Source organism: Cyrtonyx montezumae, unplaced genomic scaffold (genome assembly GCF_038088225.1).
Source record: "Cyrtonyx montezumae isolate F1298 unplaced genomic scaffold, pur_monq_1.0 scaffold_18, whole genome shotgun sequence".
NCBI classification, from domain to species: Eukaryota; Metazoa; Chordata; class Aves; order Galliformes; family Odontophoridae; genus Cyrtonyx; species Cyrtonyx montezumae.
Genome location: NW_027071914.1, coordinates 3594447 through 3614497, shown reverse-complemented (window position 1 = coordinate 3614497; position 20051 = coordinate 3594447). Strand labels below are relative to the sequence as shown.

At 36.8% G+C, this 20051-nt stretch overlaps 1 protein-coding gene across 1 annotated transcript in view; it reads right to left on the bottom strand.

The window, feature by feature from the left end:
- LCP2 (lymphocyte cytosolic protein 2) overlaps nt 1–17377 on the bottom strand; it is a 28942-nt gene extending 11565 nt beyond the window's left edge. The window contains exons 1-7 of the mRNA XM_065734472.1: nt 17052–17377; nt 13903–13965; nt 10925–10971; nt 3670–3735; nt 2703–2734; nt 1844–1878; nt 476–674 (exon numbers count right to left, since the gene is read on the bottom strand). Of these exons, the coding sequence (XP_065590544.1) occupies nt 476–674; nt 1844–1878; nt 2703–2734; nt 3670–3735; nt 10925–10971; nt 13903–13965; nt 17052–17129 (520 nt within the window). The 5' untranslated portion in view covers nt 17130–17377. The remainder of the gene's footprint in view (nt 1–475; nt 675–1843; nt 1879–2702; nt 2735–3669; nt 3736–10924; nt 10972–13902; nt 13966–17051) is intronic.
- Between the last annotated feature and the right edge of the window lie 2674 nt (nt 17378–20051).

The following is a 20051-nucleotide window of genomic DNA, read 5'->3' as shown; positions in this document are numbered from 1 at the left end:
GTTGGCTCACGCATTTGTGTTCCCTGCAACACAGTGTCATTGTGAAATGCCAGCCAGTCTAAGTGGCAGTGTTTTGTACTCCCATACTTAACACACAACTGCAGGCACACACAAATGACAAGCTAAGAAAGCTGATCTCTTCCCAATTTTGACTGATTTTTTGCTGCTGTTATGACAACTCATTCCATTCAAGGAACAACTGCTAAAGCTAAAATAGTATGCAAATTTTTTTTACTTTATGCAGATTCCAGACCACAAGCCAAATAGTGTACACATCAATGAAACTTATCTTTAATCCAGCACAGCTTGTCTGAAATAGAGCTAAAAAGCAAAATGCTTTAAAAGTTACAAAGATACGAACTTGCAGTGTCTATGCCACTTTGAGATAAAACCTTCTATATTCCATTACCAGCCACGTAAACTGAGGTAGATAATAATGTAAAAACATTACTTATGGTTTATTTCTAGTAATTACCTATATAGTCTGTGCTGTTTGCAAGTGACTTGGCAGGAAATATGACACTGTGGTGTGCTTCATCATTGTTGGATGGAGGTGGCTCATAGCCATCACTATCATGTTCTGCTTCCTCAGTTTCTTCTGTTGGTGATTCATAGTCAGCCTCGTCTTCCTTTTCCTGGTCATCATCAGGGCTTTCATAGTCATCATCTTCATCCTGACCAATGTACATAAAAGATGAGTGCTATAACAGCTTCCTATTTTTGCAGCTTCCTTGTGGCTTTTCAGTATGGTATTTTTCAAGCTGGAATATATCAAGTTTTTAAAACCATTTTGAATGTCTGTTTTTAGATAACAAACAAGTTAAGGCATCAGCAAACAATTCAGAGCTTCCTAGAAGAACACTGAAGCAGCAGTCATTGCCTGATGATACTCATTCTTACTTCATAGTATGTATTCTACAGGCTGCAACTTGACTTTAAAAACACGTCTGAAAAAAAAAAAAACCAAGAGGTTTGTGATACAGATCTTAATCCTATGCTCTGACCAGAACAAAACCAGACACATACAAGTAGTATCTTACTAGGTCCTAAAAAGATCACAGTGCAAACATGATAGTGGCCATTGCATACATCTGTGCAATCTGCCATGACTTAACAGAAAAAGTGTTTTTATTTTTATACTGATGCCTCAGCTGAAAGTTCCAGACTAGCTTGCACTGGCCTAGCCCAGATGCATTACAGGTGGTTACTTTCATCATTTATGCTGCTGAAATAGCAGCACATCTCCTGCAAGTGCAGTAAAAAGTGTTTTTTAAGAATGCCTCACAAATGATGTTTTCCCAAATACAGTGATCAGTGGGAAATCATCACAGACATGGGCAGTAGAGCAGTCAGTTTATGCATTTTGCTAGCTAAGTTGTTTGCTTCATCTAATGAAATTTACCAGTGCATTTTCTATGCTGAAAGACAGAAAGTATTCTGCCTTTATCTGCACTTTATCTGGTTTCAGAAAATTAATTGGATTTTTTCAAAAAGTAAGCTTTATAGGGAAAAAAATGATTTTGCCATTGAATAACGCAGCAACCTTTACCAACCAGCTCTACTAAAATCTTGAAATAGCTGGTCATAGTTTGTGAGCTTGTACTTGAACCAGTGGTACAAATCTGCTGCTGTGAATCTCTGCCTTGTGTTACTGGGCAAAAGCCCTTTTCTCAGCAAATTTTGCATGCAGCTGCTCCAATCATTCATACTTCTGTTTTTCCTTAGCCTAATACCCCATGCCAATGCCCCATCCGTACTGTTCAAAGTACATAATGCAAGAAATGATAGATTAGAGAAGAGGTAATCTGTTGAACCAGTATGCTTTGTTAATCCTCATACTCACAAATGAAGACCAGCCATCATCTTCTTGACTGTATCCTGCATAAGGAAGTATAAGCACAGTAAAATTTTAAAGTATCAAAGCATTATTTGACAAAAAACACCCCAGATCCTTTCTGAAGCACATTCCACAGTTCCTACCATAGCAGGAGCAAGGTAGGCCTCTCAAAGGCAGGCAGACAGGCATTCGTGTGTAGCTCATGAAAGGTACTAAAAATAACATTCTTATTCAAAATTAAGATTAAAGCTTTCCTTATATGAGATTATGTATGCTGTCTCATCTAGTTTGTCCTGTTTTAAATACCATTTCTGGTAGAATGTTTTCAGAATCACCACAGCCCTTTCATCTCTTAAAAATTATTATAGCTTTCAAATCTGAAGTTATTTTAATTTCAATAGAACTAGGGGAGCATGGTAGCTGCAGAAGGTTTAAGTGCTCTTTGCCTATTAAGAAAATAATTAAAAATTCAGAGCTTGGCAGACATCTGGAAGCTTGTGTTTCTTCTGTAGGGTGCTGCTAGGAGTGGGAGCATGGAGCACAAGTGTCAGAACAAAAATATGTATGAACACTGATACCACATACGGGGTTAAAGAAAGGCAGTTTGGGAACGTTCGTGTGTATTTCTCTACTCTTGCCTTTCCTCTCCTTTGTTTCTCTATTAACATTTTTTTCTTGCTTGTTCTCTCATTGCTACAATTGTTGATGCAGTGTGCATCATTTTGCTACTTAGTGCACTTGTTTTCTCCTTTTATGTCTTTATTGTTTTTGTCTTGTTTCACTTACTGTACTCTACGAAGACTAACCTAGTGTTTTAACATTTTTAAATGCTGTTTGTTGTTAGAGCCCGCCAGAATGCACTTACCTGAATTTTCAGCAGGCTTTTGTGTTTGGCCCCTATGACAAAGATAAAAACAAATTCCTTCCAATTACAATTTTAAAATGTTTTATGTACAGTAAAATCAAATACACTAAATGCCAATAAAGCTAATGTTTTGCTTTAAAACTAAAATGAAGTTTCTATAGGTTAGTTTAAGTTTACACAAAATACCATAAACACACTACTTTATATTCCATGTACAGTCACTTAATGTCAGCTAAATTGTCTTGAAAACAAGGCAAACTCAGTGAGGTAGAGTGTTTGGAAACAAGTTGACTCAGTACATTTACCAGGATTATCAGTCCTTAAAATAGAACTTAAAATAGAAACTTAATTCCACTGCTGAAAGTCAAGTACAAAATGTTTGTAGGACATAATAAATATTTCTATGATTTTCAATTCTAGTTTTGAACTCTAGCTAATGAAAAGGTAGGAAATAATGTCATCAGGTGGTCTAAAACCATGTTGTGTAGACTAAGCTTCAGATTTCACAGAATATGAACTTAAATTGTTGTTTTCTCATGACTCCTACACCCTAAGAATCAATGTAATTGCCATTTTTTGCTCTTCTCCTATTGCAAAAATATTATATTTAGTAAGTTGTGAAGCATTTTAAAGTGTAATGATGTATAGGTCTGTAAAATGCATTAATGATAAATCATTAATGTAATTATATGTTCCCCAATTATATAGAATTCATTAGAAGTAATTTACTCAGTTGGAAAATTGTATGAAATGTATATCTTCATTGGTATCAGACATGACAGAAGCATCTAGGTTGTTCAGAGCTCAAGCATTGCTATTTTTAATAGATAACATTATCAAAACAGATTTATTTTATGTACTTTCCAAGTGGTCCCTCTGACTCACAGGTATTATGGATCAAACCAAAAACAGTCCAGGAAAATATATCTGAAAACTTTGAAAAAGAAAGTAGATTTTTTTCACTTACCATTTTGGGAAAAAAGACATCCTTCCTTCATTTCTGTTTATCTCTTGACTTAGTTTACTCACAATGCTGTTTGAAAAAATCACAAAAATAGTGTAAAAAATACTCCTTCAAACTTGTCAGTCACTTTCTTAGCTGCTTGCCTCCCATTTACCACAAGTTTTACTAAACAAAATTTTGTAGTTCAGAATTATTATTCACTATGTGGTAGGATTACTTAATTTCTTTTTCTATTAAAAAGCTGCACTGTAGCACATAGGAGAAAGAAGAATTTGCAACTTGGCAATTGAATATTGCACTTTTCTACATAGAGAAAAACCCATATTGTTGGATCAAATTTAAAATTGATGTTAAACTCAGTAAGCCTTAGAAATTTAAGGTGTGGTAAATGTTAGGCACTAGAGCAGTGCTTTGAAGAATGGTGTTGCATTTGTATTATTTTGCTTGAGACAAACCAGATACTATTTCAGGAAACAGCTTCTTTTAAGCCTATGGTCATAGAATCTGAAATGAAATGCACCTTGTGACTACTTTCTTTTCTTTTTGTCCCCCTCCCTCCACAATCACAATATGCATAATCAGGAATCCCTCCCATAGGTTTCATGTCATAACAAATCTGCAGGGCAGGGCACAAATATGGATGAAACATAGGAAGGTTAGAGCTTTGTGTCTAGGGAGATTTTAATGTCATCACTCATGCATCGTTTGTGCACAGCATTAGGATGAATAACAACCAGTGGAATACAATCTTCAAAGATCTTTAGGTTTGGAGCATGCAGTTAAGCTGCACTTATTGCTAGCATCCATATCCAGCACAGATAGCTATGAATAACGTTTTTTATATTCACTGAGGCCCTGAGAAGAACACCAGGGTAACTCAAAGAGGTCAGCTGAACTCAATCCACTGAGGGCAACAGAACTCTCTTTGTTGATAAGGAAATTTGCCTCGACAATTTCATTTCAAAGAAAGTTTTTGTTTCAAAGGAAACATATGCTGAGTCATACTCTGATTCTTAAATCTCATTTTGTCTAATAGGAAGTCCACTCAGAAAGTCAAAACAAATGGGTTAAACACACATGGTTGAAAATGCCCCATTTTACTTCTGGCATAAATTATTCAAGTCCACCAGAATGTGGAAGTAGAAGTGTTGTGAAGAAAAATCAGGAACCAAATGTGTCTGTTTATGTCCAATTCTAAATTCTATAAAAGCTTAATTTTCTTCTTTGCTAGAGCATAATTATTGTCCATAGATCTTAGATCTGGTCAGTAATCTTTATATTAGTATTGTAAAATCTTCGTATGTGTCCAGGAATTTCAGGCAGTTACCAGTCTATTTTGTTTTTCTTCCTGTTTCATATCTTTCTCTGCCACTTACCAGCATTGATCCCCTAATTATCTAATTTCTGCATCTCTTTCATGTCTAACTGCTTTTCTGGGCAGAACCTGAGTAAGGCAAGCTTTCAAGCACTATAGCATTTTTTAAAAAGCCAATAAAAACTGTCTGTTTTTATAGTCCTGAGCCATGCAAATGCCTACTGTCTTGCCCTTGCTACTTCCCTGGTATGTAACTTGGTACAAATCAGATTATGGAAGGTGCTACGGAGGCCAGTTGAGCTGCCAGCAAGTATCAGATAACAAGCAAATTCAACACAGTGTGTCTAAAAATGGATTATTTTATGTTAGGGGTGTGAACTCAAGGATGAGTATGAAAATAGACAGGGGAAGAATGTTCTCAGGGTTTTCTTTTTGAAGACTACTTTGCAATTTTCCAAGTTTAAGCAAATGTTGTCATACTTGCCCCTTTTTGAGATAAGGATGTGCACAAATGTTAACAGCCCAAGAATGATTACAGAATTACAGCTGTCTCAATCTGACACTGTCACCCAAGCAAACTGTATAAGGGAAGAACATTTCCAAGTTACAAGCTCCTCTTTTGTTCTGTGGAATTCACGCTTGTCCGTACCAGGAATCTTGTGCTGCAGGTGATCAGGAACTTGCTATGTGATTAGTAAGACTCAAACATCAGGAAATGTTCTGGTGAGAACTGTGCTGTGCTCAGACATGTGCTTTCGTAGAGAAGTGGATTGCAAAACTTGTGTTTGGCTAATTCACTATCATAGGAGAGGCTGAGGAAGTATCTTTCAAAATACTGAGCTTAATTTCTGCTAAAGAAGTAAAGAAAAGGCTGCAGGCTTTAGAGCTAGTGGTTCTTATAGTTTGGAGTGCCACAGGTGTGAATGTGCTCTGAGTGTTTGCAGGCTTTCTGGGCTGAACCTGGGCTGGCTGTTGTGAGGATTTACATCATTTGAGGAAAAACTGAAACAGAAAAGTTGCTCATTAAGTTACTCAGCAAATTAATCATTTGCTGCTTAAAATACAGTGTGCAGTCTCTGAGTTTATTTTAAATGGCTCAAACCAGTGGCTTAGAGGAGAAATTATAATGGTAACATTTTACAAGCAACTTTATTACAGAAGGTATGTGCAAAGAGCAGCTGAGTCTGTAGCCATGTGAGGAAGGAAGTACCAAAACCACACTGCTTTCTGAGCTGTGGGAGTGTGTGATAGGACAGGATAAGGCAACAGCACTTGCAGAAAATGTTACTCAGACTTCTCTTTCTCTTTTGCCTCCTTCACCAGGCGCTTAGCTTAAAACTGGCAGGAAGTTTAAAAAAAAAAACCAACACAACAGAAATACAAAAACACCAGTACTCCAAAAACGATTTCTGTTTGGTTACTACAAATAGTGCTGTCATGAATAGAATCCATCCTGTGTGTATCAGGAAAAATGACTTAGCACAGGTGAAAGAGAAAGAGGGTGAAGTGCACTAGGACCAGGAAGTTGCATAGATTGAACACCGCCAAGAGCGTAGTTTGGGATGGAGGTTTTGTTGTGGCCTTTGAATAATGTCTGTTGGGCAGATGCAACATTATTACATTGGCTTCAAAACAGACTAGGTATCAGTTAAGTTTCAAACCTTTCAACAATCTTTAGCAGCCCTCCTAAGAGAACGTGTGTGAACAAACAGAATAGCAAAATTGTAGGGGTTGGAAGGGACCTCTGCAAAACGCTTGTTCCAACCCTCTGCTAAAGCAGGTTCCCCACAGCAGGTTGCAGAGGAAAGTGTCCAGGTGAGTTCTGAGTATCTTCAGAGAAGGAGACTCAACAACCTCTGTGGGCAGCCTATGTTCCAGTGCTGTCACCTTCAAAGTAAAGATTTTCCTCATGTTCAGATGGAACTTCTCGGGTTCCAGTTAGTGCCTGTTTCTTCTTGTCCTGGCACTGGATACCACTGAAAACAAATCTGGTCCCATCCTCTTGACTCTTGCTTTTAAATATTTATACACATTGATAAGATCCCCTCTCTGTCTTCAAGCTGAGCAGTCCCAGGTGTCTCAGCCTTTCCTCATAAGAGAAGCTCCAAGCCCTTAACCATCTTTGTAGCTGTCTGCTGAACGCCCTCTACAAGTTCCCTGTCTTTCTTGAACTGAGGAGCCCAGAACTGGATAGGTTACTTCAGATATGGACTCACCAGGGCAGAGTAGAAGGGGAGGAAAACCTGCCTTGACTGATGGGCCACACTCTTTTTAATGTACTCCAGGATACCATTGACTTTGGCCACGAGGGCACACTGCTGTCCTGTGTTCAACCTGCTGTCCACCAGGACACCTAAATCCTTCTTTGCAGAGCTCCTTTCCAGCAGGTCAGCCCCTAACCTATACTGATTCATGCAGTTATTCATCCCCAGGTGTAGGTCTCAACACTTGCCCCTGTTGAGCTTCCTAAGGTTCCTCCCCATCCAGCTCTCCAGCCTGTCCAGGTCTCTCTGAGTGACAGCAGTCTTCTGAAGTGTCATGCACTCCTCCCAGTTTCATACCATCAACAAGTTGTTGAGGGTGGACTCTACGCCTCCATCCAGGTCATTGATGAATACAGAGCCAGTACCAAGCCCTGGAGAACACCATTAGTTACCAGGCCTCCAGCCAGACTCTGTACCACTGAACACAACCTTTTGAGCTCTGCCAGTCAGCCAGATTTCAGTCTACCTCACTGTCATCTACACACACTTGCTAAGCTTACTTATGGGGATGATATGGGAGACATTGTCAAAAGCTGTCACTGACTTCTGCCTTTGGACAGAGAAGGACATTATTTAATTTTCTTATTGTTTAAGACTGAAGCTTTTTCTCTCCAGAAAGCAGCATGACTTTCACACTGTGCCATATTTGTAGGATCTGAATGTGTCCTGTTCAGAATTCTGCACACTTACCATGTTTGAACTACCATATGCAATTATATGCTTTAGTGCAGTGATGCAGTTTTGTTATTGTAGATCTCCACAAGTGCTAAGGGATATACCATAAGCTTTCTAAACAAAGTTGAAAATTTCAAATCTCAGGCTTCTCAAAACAGGGTATTAGCTTTAAATGTTTGTTATTTTTTAAAAGCCCAGATACTGCAAGGAAAGGAGGATATGTGAGTTTCCAGTTTTATAAAGCTGTGTTTGATGTAGCTTTACATGTAATTGAGTACAAGACCTCAGTATCCCTAGCAGGCATATCAAAAACTTGGTGATAACTACAGACAAGAAAGGGAATCATGACTTCAGTAAGTGAACTGTGGAGTTTGTTAAGATCCCTCAATTAGTCCATGTGTGGCCTATGTATATGCAGAAGTGAATCCTGTATAGACTTTTCCCTGCAAAACACTAGTCAGAATAGAAATCTGCATGATTGTCTGGATTTGTCAGTCACCTAGATATGTGGCCCATAATTTTTCAGCAGTTTGACCCTATTAATAGAGAGTTCTAAAGATTTTTTGAAGTATTTTAATTTTCAAAGCAGTTTTTAATCCTTTCTTGGTATTTAAAAATAAGACACCAGCCTGTAACGTGGCTGGTAGAGATTAGCATTTAAATTGTGGAGGGATTTATTAGTTTTAGCAAGTGGCCCATCATACTCTGTAATGACAACTGTTATCTCCTGAGACACTGAAAGGTTCCTGTAAATGTTAAAAGAATCATCCCTAAGAAATGGCAGTTTCATGCAAAACTTGATCACTAGAATTGTTCAAATGTGTGTATTTCGTAAAACCACATACTCAGCTCAGGAGGTCTGTTTGGATGTGTGCTGTGGTTTGCAAACCTTTCACAGTTTCAAGTGCTCTAAGTGCAACTCTTGCTATTTATATTGAGGCATTTTTATAGATTTATGTTGGGTCATTAAGTAGATCAGGTACTGGAATTAAAACATGCTAATGTTTTAGCTTGTAAAAAAGCTTTTCCTACAAGGTGATTTTTCTGTTATGAGTGAATGTTTCACAGAAGCCAGTACAAAGCACTTTCCATTTCGATAAGAGCAAGGAAGTTCTGAAGTAATGAAATTAATGAAAGGAATGACTAAATATTCCCCCCATCAATTTTATCATTTTTGTTTGTTTGTTGTTGTGTGTTGTTGTTTTTCTTTTAATGATAATCAGTTCTTTTTGCTATTAAAGCTCTAAATTCTTGATTTAAACAGTTTCACTGCTGGAGGATTTCCCATTGTGCCACCCCTTTTTTCACATACAATCACAATACCCCAGTGATTTGCTTTCCTGTTGGTAAGTGAAGAAAAAATAATTCAGATTTACTAATTTACTTATTTTTTCAGTTCTTCAAGTTGTGCACTTAGCTTCGCTGTTCTAAATTTCAAATTCTCATCTTGAGAAACCCAAGAGATCAGACAAAAGAAAGCTGCTGGCATTCTGCTTGACTATTACAAGGCATAAGGACTGTGAAATGGAATTTCCAAAGTATTTCTGATATATTATTGATGAGAAGGGGGACTATGAGAACTCACTGTTAAATTTTAACTATTCCTCCACGATATTAATATCACTTACATGTATGTGTTTATGAGTTGTTGCATTGACCACATTTTACTTATTAATGCGAGACAAAATCAGCAAAGGTTTTTCAAAATTGAAAGTTAAAACAAGGCAAATTTATGAAAGGACCATAGAAGAGTGAATAGCTATTGGAAAATTACAAGCAATGTGTTTTACAGTATAGTGATGTGAGTTTTTCCGCAGTCTCTGTTTCCCTCAGAGTCTCAATAACCATAGTTAAGCATAGTTAAGCAGTGCTATTAGTTGACTCTAAGTTCAGAAATGCCAAGACACCTGGGCATCTTTTCCATAACCTCTGGGCTCACTTACTTTCACTTCATACACCACTATACCCTACTATCAGGAAATTTATTCTGTGAAAATATAGATAAGATCTTAAGAAACACATCATGTTGGAGACTTTCAAGATCAAATATTTGTATATCTGATCTGAACAGAGGTATCTTCCTGCCTTCAGATCTAGCAACCAGTTTAACTGTGAGCACATGGATGTGACAGACCAGACAGCTTTTCAAATTTTTGCAGTATTTTTAGCATCACCAAAACATCTTACACACGCTCAGAAAAACTAAAGGAGACTATGTCTCCCCAAGCAAGATCAAGATATGCATGGAAGGAGAGAGTCTGGAACTGGGAAGAGAAAAAAGAGAAATAGCCATTTTGTTTAGAAGAGCATGCTGTGTTCCATGTCTCTCATCAGTAGGAGCCTTATAACTTAAACAAAAAAGAAATCACAGCAAAATAAAATCCCTCATTTTTCACCACAGAATACTCGAAGTTACTCTCTGTTACTTCAGTACTGACTTAGTGGGAATATTGTTCTTCATTCATAACTTCAATGAAATTATGACAGCTGTTTGGGTGAGTTCAAAACATTTTCAAAGCCTAACTCACAGGAACAAAGAAAATCAATTTAACCCTGAACCAAACGTTCCAATCTGATTTATCTTTATCACCCGCCTTGGTGAAAAAACACGTGTTGAAAAATACTTCTACTACTCAGCTCACTTGTACATACCTGATTTTTTTTCCTTTGAGTTCAGGTCAATAATGAAGTAGTGAACAGTTAAATCATACTTTGCAAGTGATATAAGAAAACTTCATGCATTGTGTAATTGCTATTGAAATAAAATTTGTGGATGAATTCTTTAAAACATCCCCCAGCTAATTTTTTTTATTGTATCATTGTTGTTGAACTGTCATGACAACCTTCCTTTATTTTTATGTTGGAGCATTCTTTTTCTCCTAGTACAGTACCTTAACAAGTCTCTAACTGATTACCTGAAATCGTTTGCCTGATGTTTGCTATGAGTTTTCTCTGATGATGAGTTAAAATAACTATTAATGTTAAGTGATATGGCTTTACTTACGGCACTCTGAGTTTGGGAAATTTCTGGATATCATTTTCAGACATGTTCTGCAAAGGAAACATATGGTATAGATCAAAAACTTGTCCACAAAATACCCTGCGGCTACCAAAGTTAACATGTTCAAAAATGTGGTATGAGGTTTCAATTGACATACAAATATCAATTGAAATTATGAATAAAGCACATAGAAAAGTCATGGAAGATAACAGGCCACCACCACAATGACCTGCTGTAAAGTAAAGCTTAAATATGAGAAGATTTTAATCAAAAATCCCCTCTGTATTTTTTTATGTCATCAGTTGTATCAAACTAGCATAAATAACTTAAAAAAAATAGGAAAAAAGGTCAATTACATGCCTTAATTAGTTTGCAAGTTATCACACTTAATATAAAAGCACAGAATATTGCATAAGCTTTTTCAAACACTTGTGGCAGTGTACTAGTGAACTGTTCTTTGTAAGGAGCATTCTTAGTAGAGAAGGCAGACTTCTACCATAGATGCTGATTTTAGGCTTTCTTCATTCAGATCTTTTTAGCATAGATAAAAATATGGTATTTAAGTGACTTCATGAGCTAGATACATTGGATTCCTTCATGTCTGCATAGTGAAACAGGCAAAATTGTGCACAATTGCAAAATATCAGGATAAAACTCTATATAGTGAAATGGAGTGTGATTTGCTAAAGTAGATGAGATCTTTGTGCTATAACTCTACATGTAACATCACAGTGTATGAGAAGTTGTGTGTTCTACTGGAGACATAGCTGGATCTGGAGCTGGACTCAACTCCTTGGACTTAAGAGCAGCCTTGATAGCCTAACAATGTTCACATGCTTTTTATTTTTTAAAAAGTATTTCTAAAAACTTGGGGGTAGAGTGTTCCCTGTGCTACTATAGTGAAGCTGTTTGACTGCAGGTTACTCATGGCCTGAGCTGACATGTGCTAAGTGCTGGCGGCTTTACTCCTGCAAAGAGGGTCGGCCCCTCTCTTCTTCCACCCTATTGTGCCACTCCAAATATAGGATGGATAAATACACTGGGAAAACTTGTGAGAAATTATTTTGTTTAGTTAATTGAAAGGTTTGCTTTGGAACTTGGATGATAAGAGTGTTCTTTCTGTTTTTCTTACTGCCAGCAATAATTAATTTCTAATTATGTGTTGGTTTAAAATTACATCAATGGTTTTAAGGACACAACAAATCCTAGCTGTGTTTTCCAGCACTATTTTGCTTCTGGGTGCATTCACAGGAGTAAACCACAGCAAAACTATGTTCATTTTATGGAAACGTCCTGCAGGATTTACTGAAGCATCTTGATTTTTTCTAAAGACTTCTTAAGCTTCTCACTGGAACTCTATTGTGGCAATAAACCTGACAAATGATGTGGGGTAAAACTCTCATAAAGGGCCACGTTGCCCTTTTAAATCTTGGGGAATTTTATTAAAGTAAGTTATGTGGAATCCCTCTGGTTTTATTCCTGCTACATCTCAACTGGAACAGTTTTGTAGTAGCCAGTAGATATGGAAATGTGACTTTGAAACTAGCAGGCTATTCGAATGGGTAAGACAGCCTTATTTCTGCAGTCTGTTTTGTCAATCTGACCGTGGATCCAAAACCTGCATATGACTCAGTAATAGATTCTTGTGTTGAAATATAATTCAGCAGTTTCCAAGAATTTAGACATGAAATGATATTTCTTAGAAACACCATTCACAGAGAAGAAAAATCATGATTGCACTGCAGTCTAGAATATCCCACTTAAATTCACATTGTTTTTAGCAAGTGAGTCTTTTCTTTATGCTATAAATATAACAAATAGGTCAAAAGCTTAAAAACATTTGTCTTAGAAGAGCTGAGGAGCTGCTTGCTTCCTTAATAGAAAAACATCCCTTCAATCAACTAGGAGTTTATGGTAAATGCTGCACTCTGGGCCATTTACTTAGAGAAGCACCCTGGAAATAATACATAATAATAACTAAAATAAACCCCACCACTTTAGAAACTGCAGTTACTGCTCTTGTTATTTAAACCTCAAAATTACAGTACTTCAGAATGTTTCCAGAGCTGAAACTCCCCCTCTAGGCACAAATCCTCCGTGCCTGAGCTAAGTAGCAGTAGTAGGATAGTAGGTAGGGTAGTAGGATAAAGTCTGTGCCATGCATCTGAATAATTCTGACTGTACTCAATTAGGAGGGGACTGTTATATCCCACAGAAGAGGTGTCTGAAAACTTTTATTTGAGTGAAATGCTTGAAAGTTTGGTACGTTAGGATAAGTAAATAAAAAACAGGAAGGTATTTAAAAAGTTGTGTATCAATTTATACACTATGGCTAATAATACAGGTGATCAAAATGGCTGCTCTTGGAAAAAAAATATTATTTGGAAATGAAGTACAGCTAAAATGAAATAATGATAAAAGCTGTTAAATATCTTCATGCAAGTGCATTTAAGACCTAAAAACAATAGCTGCGTAAATGGGATTTGTCAGCTTTTGTCAAAGTGGGCCAAATACTTGATACAGCCTGGAGTAATGCTGATTTGGACCCAATGAGACTTTGCTTATTAGTTTTTATGCTCTTAATTGTTCTCTGGATATGTGTATTGCCACAGAAGAAACCTGATTTTAACTGTAGAGGCACGAAATAGCGACTTCAGTAGAAAGCCAGTCATACTGACTACACCTTTTCTAGTAGGAGAAGACAGTTAATAAATAGGAGTTTTGAGAACAAGCATTTCCTGTAAAGGAAGAGATGAATTCTAGCCATGATTTGTAACTACACTATTGGTTTAAAATACACTAAAGTACATGCATATTAAACAACATGCTTGAGCTCCCAGAATTCTGTACTTAAAGCAAAATGTCTCACTGATATTTACTTCTCTTATTTATAATTAACAGTCTATGAACTAAGTGTCAGTGCAGAGAAAGCAAGAGTCAAAATAATCATTGGATTCCATGAATTTTACAACTCTACTTACCAAAAACCTTTGTCCACTTATACTGTACTTTCTCACAACTTTCTCACAGTCCTTATACTTTAACTGTCAATAAAAAGAAGATTATTGAGATATTGTTACACTGTTAATCGTAAGAAAGAATTAAAATGCTTACAGCTTTGAGTAGGTGCTTCAAGTTACTCTTTTGTGTGCTGTCACCCATTATGTCTTGTCTGTCCTAGGAATCCCAAATAGTTTTTAATCCTAACTGTAGTAAAGTCATGAAACAAACGTGCAGCTCATGACCCTTCTTAGATTTTATTACTTTTTGTTTTTACAAACCCTGGACTGTCTAAATTGCTCTCTTTTTTTTAATGTAAATGTGTTTTTTAAAACAATGATCCTTCAGTGGACTTGGATATTTTCATCCCTTAGGAATAAGAATACTAAATTCCTCACATTCAGAAACCACCTTCCAGTTTTGTGTTCCAAAGAATTGCCTGGGAAATGGATGAGGAAGCTGTGGCGCTGGCTGCAGTGAACAGCTGTGAAAAAATGGAAGATAAAAAAAAGCTGTGAAGAACAGCAAAAGCCTTAATATCTTGGAATAATGAAGCTTTGATCCGAGTTCTGGAGTTCATTGTTTCAATTGAAAAGCTTTCTCTTATGGGTTGAAGCATCGAATTCGGCAAATCATCCATAATATTTAGAAAGCTTTTCTAAGTGATGTTTTGCAGTAGCATCTGGGACATGGGTAGGCATTTCAGGATTCAATCTAAGAGTAAACGAGGGAATTCATGGGGGAAAAAAAAGCAACAAAATAAACTCTAGACATATTTAACGAGACGTGACTCATGTATTTCCAGTGGGAGCCTGAAGATTTTTTTTTAACTGAAGGTCTGCATGCAGTTGCTACACTTAGAATGACATTTCAGTGTGTTTGAGACCTCATCTCTTATTCTTCAAATAATTGATGAAGTGCACTGTGTAGCTGTTAAATATAACTCTCAGGATACTAAGAATGTGAATATCTCTGCTTTTGCTAAAAAAAAACAAAGAGTTCTGCAGAAATTATTTGTAGTTTCGGTTCTATATTGTTCCCTTTACATTTTGAATGCATAGTTGGAATTAATATTGGCTGTCAGTTAACACACCTAGAATCATAAACTAGATGTTATTATCATTATTGATGAAAAATCCTTAATTGGCAAATATCTCAGATTAGTCAGAGAAAATGCTCATTCCTCTTGGACTTGAACTTTGAAAGGGCAAAATGTATTAGTCAGTTGAAAATAAAGCATTCCTAAGGTATAACCCTTTATAGAGATGTTCTGTGAGTTAATTTGGGGTGAAGAATGTCACAGCAGTAGCTCAGAGCTGTCAGACCTAGGCTGACATCATCATCTGACACAGACTTGCTGGACAGTTTCAACAGCTTTTCTTTGCCTCACTCACCTCTCCAAAAGCAAGCAATATCTGGATCAGTAGAGAGAAGGTACTCAAAAAGTTCATCTTCCAATGCCATTCAGTTACAACAGAATCACGGAATGGCTTGGGTTGGAAGGTAATTCAAAGACTATCTAGTTCTAACCCCTCTTCAAAACTTGCAATTAATCATTTTATCACCATTAGGAGCATGATTATCAGCTCTTTCAGGAAGCCTTTTCCTTTGTAAATCCCTTGGAAATGGAGCTCCAAACCACCGTGAGACAGTGTCTTAATGTTTTTCTTATTTTCTGAAGCTGACTCAACTCCCCTAAGAAAACTCTATGAAAGCGGTTGAAACACTTAATTTTGCATGAATTCAAAACCAATCTCCAAACAGTTTGGTTTTACAAGACAAATCTGACAAGTCGATGAATGAACCAGCTATGCTGGCATTGCTAGAAAGTCTTCCCACTGTTAAATGTTTTCAAACAGTATTTCCAATTGCTTGAAGTTGTTCCCTTTGAATGACCTGAATGTGAGATCCTAGGTTGACAGTTTTGTTCTTTTGGAGGAACATAGTCAATTGCAAAGAGGATGGAGCAGGCACTCTCTCTGACATGAACTGAAATAAGGAGGAATTTAAAGATTGGGAATTGGAGGAATTTAAAGAGTGCGTGGAAATGAAATTTCAGTAAAAAAGACTCAATTACACATTCACGGGCAATTGCAAATGTGTCAGCATTGCTGTGCAGAGGATATATGTGAATTGGTGTGTTGTTTTTCAAACCATTTCTCTAGTTTGGAAAATCTTCCACATTGTAAAATGGAGTGCCTATAGATGCTTACCAGCGAAAGAAACATCAAGAGAAACAGTAGTTTCTACCTAGTACACAAAATAACTTCGGGAAGTCATAGTGAAAATTAAAAAGCAGTGGCTAGTAACCTTGAGCCGGGAGCTTTCTTCAGGAAGTTTCAGAGCAGGGAAGGCAAAACGTTTTTCAATTGAGCATAAAAAAAAAAAAAAAAAAAAAAGAGCACATGTGTCTGCAGCTGTTTACGTTCCTGGATGGGTTCTCACGGACGCTTTAACCAGCAAAGACATTCTGTTTCATTTGTCAACACTGAGCAATTTAAAAAAAAATCTCACTTCTGAAAATCACCGAAGACGTAGCTAGAAAGCTTGCAATTTCCACATTAATATATTTTACTGCTCCTAACAGATGTTGTATCAGCAATTCACAGAATCATAAAATCATAGAATATCCTGAGTTGGAGGGGACCCTCAAGGATCACTGAATTCAACTCCTGGCTCCACACATGACCGCCCAAAAACCGGACCGTATGTCTTAGAGCTTTACCCAAACTCCTACTGAACTCTGGCAAGCTCAGTACCATGACCACTTCCCAGCGATCCCATTCCAGTGCCTGACTACTCCTTTGGTGAAGCACCTTGCCCTGATATCCAGCCTGAACCTTTCCCATAGTGGTAGTAGTAAGGTGTACATTTTCACTAAAAAAACACTTTTCTCTCTTACACTTGATTTAAAATGTACTTTCAAGTTTCATTTATAAGTTTCGCTGGCTCAGTTTCTTAACTGCCAGTGATTTTGCTTTTAATTGTGAAGCAAGTTTTGTCTGATAATTTATGCTCTAAGTAATAAGTTTTGCTTAGTTTTGCTCTAATAAGTTTTGCTCTGTCAATTTATCACAGTCACGGTAATTTGTTCCTCCATTATATGAAGATGAAACACAGTTAAACTTACCGTCTTAAAATATTCTGCTAAGTCATCTGGGTTCCATGTAACCACCTCTGAACGATAGGGAATGTTTCTCAAATCCATTTTTTCTCCCCTGGACAGTTAGAGAATGTTCATTCCGATGCTGTCAGTGACGCAGATGTATATTGTCTGTTTGTGACCTCCTTCAGCAAGTCTGGTAGCTCCTTGTCTAATTTACCCAGCTCTTTTCTAACTCCTTTTAACTTCAGAACTACATTGTTAGCACATCCAAGAGTGATACTGCTTCCTCTAATACAAAATGGTCTCTTCTCAGAAAAGTTGTCAGCTAGACAGCCTTACCACTTCCTCTGTGTGAATATAAATAAGTAAATAAGGAAGCGCAGCGAAGTGTCGAAAATGTTTTGCCTGCTACATCTAATAAGCCCCTGAACACTTTATTTGTAATTGCACATACAAATACTTGTGTATTAATGCACTGTACAGTAAAAAAAATATTGGGATATTATCTGCATATACATCAGTCAGCACTTCTGTGCATGTTTTGTCCACATGAGACCCTCAGAACAAGGTTCACTTCTTCAGCATATCTCACTACCTGAATATCACGTTGGCTTTCTCTGATTTGCACAATCATAAATAGTTACTTTTGGAATTGTACATAAAGAGATGTGAATTAGGAATGGAGTTACAGTCAATATTTTTTTCATTCTTTCAAATTTAGGATGATTTTTTCTCATTCAAAGTAAAGAATGGAGAAATAAATATGAAAAATTGTTAAATTGTTATTTCTCCCTCCAGCTCTGTATTTCAGGTACCTCTATTGAGAAATTTCTGTCTGGAAAAGAATCCACACAACCAGAGAAATGTGATGTACTGCATCAGTCATGTTTATGCAATTAATATGCTGTCTCTTCAGTAAGTTCCTTTGGTGAGACTACATTTAGGATTTTCCAATGAGCCTATTTTTTGTTGCCCAGCCTGTCCATTCACTCTTTTCTGGATGTGGAGCTCCCTTGCAATGTTGTGCTGATGTGAGTGCTTGTGGTCACCATCTGCTCCAGTAGACTAGACAAAATATGGTATTTTGTGAACTTTCTGTATTAGAAGGTTCATAGTTTTGAGGCACTGGAAGAGAAAGATTCTCTTATTTCTAACAAAATGATTACTTTCCCTATTTCTAGTCACTGAATACCTTCTAACACTGCGTCAAAAATGTACCAACTCATTATGTACAGCTCGTTTTGAGAGCACTTCTACGAGTTTCTGAAGTATTATGCTAAGAATTTTTCTATAATTCAGTCTGATTTAAAGTAACTTGCTTTTTTTCAGGATAAATATTTTAGGAAATAAGGCAACAAGATACTTAAACCTCTCTAAAAGTAAGTGCTGCAGCAGCTGTTCTCAGCAGCACTGCATTTGTCAAGCACATTATATAGTTGTGTTTTATTGGTTCTTACTTTAATTGATCTGTAAAAATCATCTGAGGCATGTTCTTATAGAAATGTCATCACATCTTCATTTTAAATCTAGAATTGGGGAAGAAATAAGACTCAATTAATGTGTGACAAACGATTTCCAAACAATGTAAACGAATGTTTGATCGTGTACATCTGACTCCCCATCACACACTTTATCTTTTAACAGAGAAACAAGTTTCTACCAGCGCAGACAGGAAGAAGACTGCTGTTATTTCTAACTGTTCTATTACAGAGTTTCATTACCTTCCGTGTGGTTCTAGAGTCTAATTTCCATCTCAGATCCAGCATAACAGCTCTAATTTCAATTATATTATTTCTTATTTGTACTAATATAAAACTAATTAGCCAGATTAGAATTTATTTTGATTCTGTTATAGGAGAATCACATCATCATTTATTCTGATGCTAAGGAATAGAAAATGAATGACCTTTAAGGTCAAACTGCTAGTTTAGAAAGTCATGTTTATCTCAGTGTTATTATTTGCTTGACTCGCTTGTATGTCACTATAAGTGCATAATCAGTGCATGCATACTTCATGCACTTTGCAAAACCCAGCTGCACACGTAACTGACCTTTGTATTTGGCCTCTTTTATAATGGGATAAAACAGCAGGATTTGGTGGGCATGTCAGGCTTGCTGAGGAAACATAACCTTGAATTTTCTGTATTTTGAATTTTCAGATTCATTGCCAGATTGCATTTTCAGCCTATGTATGTGCTTGAGCATTTCAATGGAAAACATTGTTCAACTTGTAGAAAAACATGGGTGAGTCATGGTTCCCAATCCCAACCAAACTATCTGAGAGTTGTTATTTTAAAAGACACCTTTATATGTCTGTCTCTGTGGCCCAGAAATGCAACGTGGCAAATCTCATATTTGAGTCTTACTAATTCAGTCTTTTATTACAAGAGAGGACAGAAATGAAGACACAATAAGACACATCTGTTCCATAATATAATTAGTGATATCCTTCAGATGGCAATCTTACACGAAATGGACTTAAAGCTCTTAGATTTTCAAATTCTAAGCATATCTGATGCTATAACTGCCACCAGGTGCAGACCCATTCAGTTTTGATCTGTTTCCCTTCTTTTCAAAAATTAATATATTTAATACTTTAAAAAAATAATATATTTAATGCCTTCAATGACACAACCTTCACATTAAAAATGTGCCTCTTCACATCAGAGCTGCCAGTGGAACATTTTTTCAGATGTACCAATGGTCTGGTAAATTACATTTGAAAATGTGTGAGTCTAATCATTGCAGACAGTGCAGGAGGGAAATTCACACTGCCCACATTCTGCTGCCTTCAAAGAGCCTCAGTGTTTTCCATTTTCTCTCTTTCTCACAGTGTCAAGTCCCACAACAGCCTTTAAGTGGAGTCAAGGGCTTATTCTGAGCAGGTTTCAGAACGGTTTATTTTCCTAGAACAGTTAACTCATCATTTTTTCTAGCAAAAATAAGTTCACATTTCTTAGGAACTTAGTCTTCTTGCTTACCTCAGTCCAAAGTGGACCTTTTTGACTTTTGTTCTGCTCATCT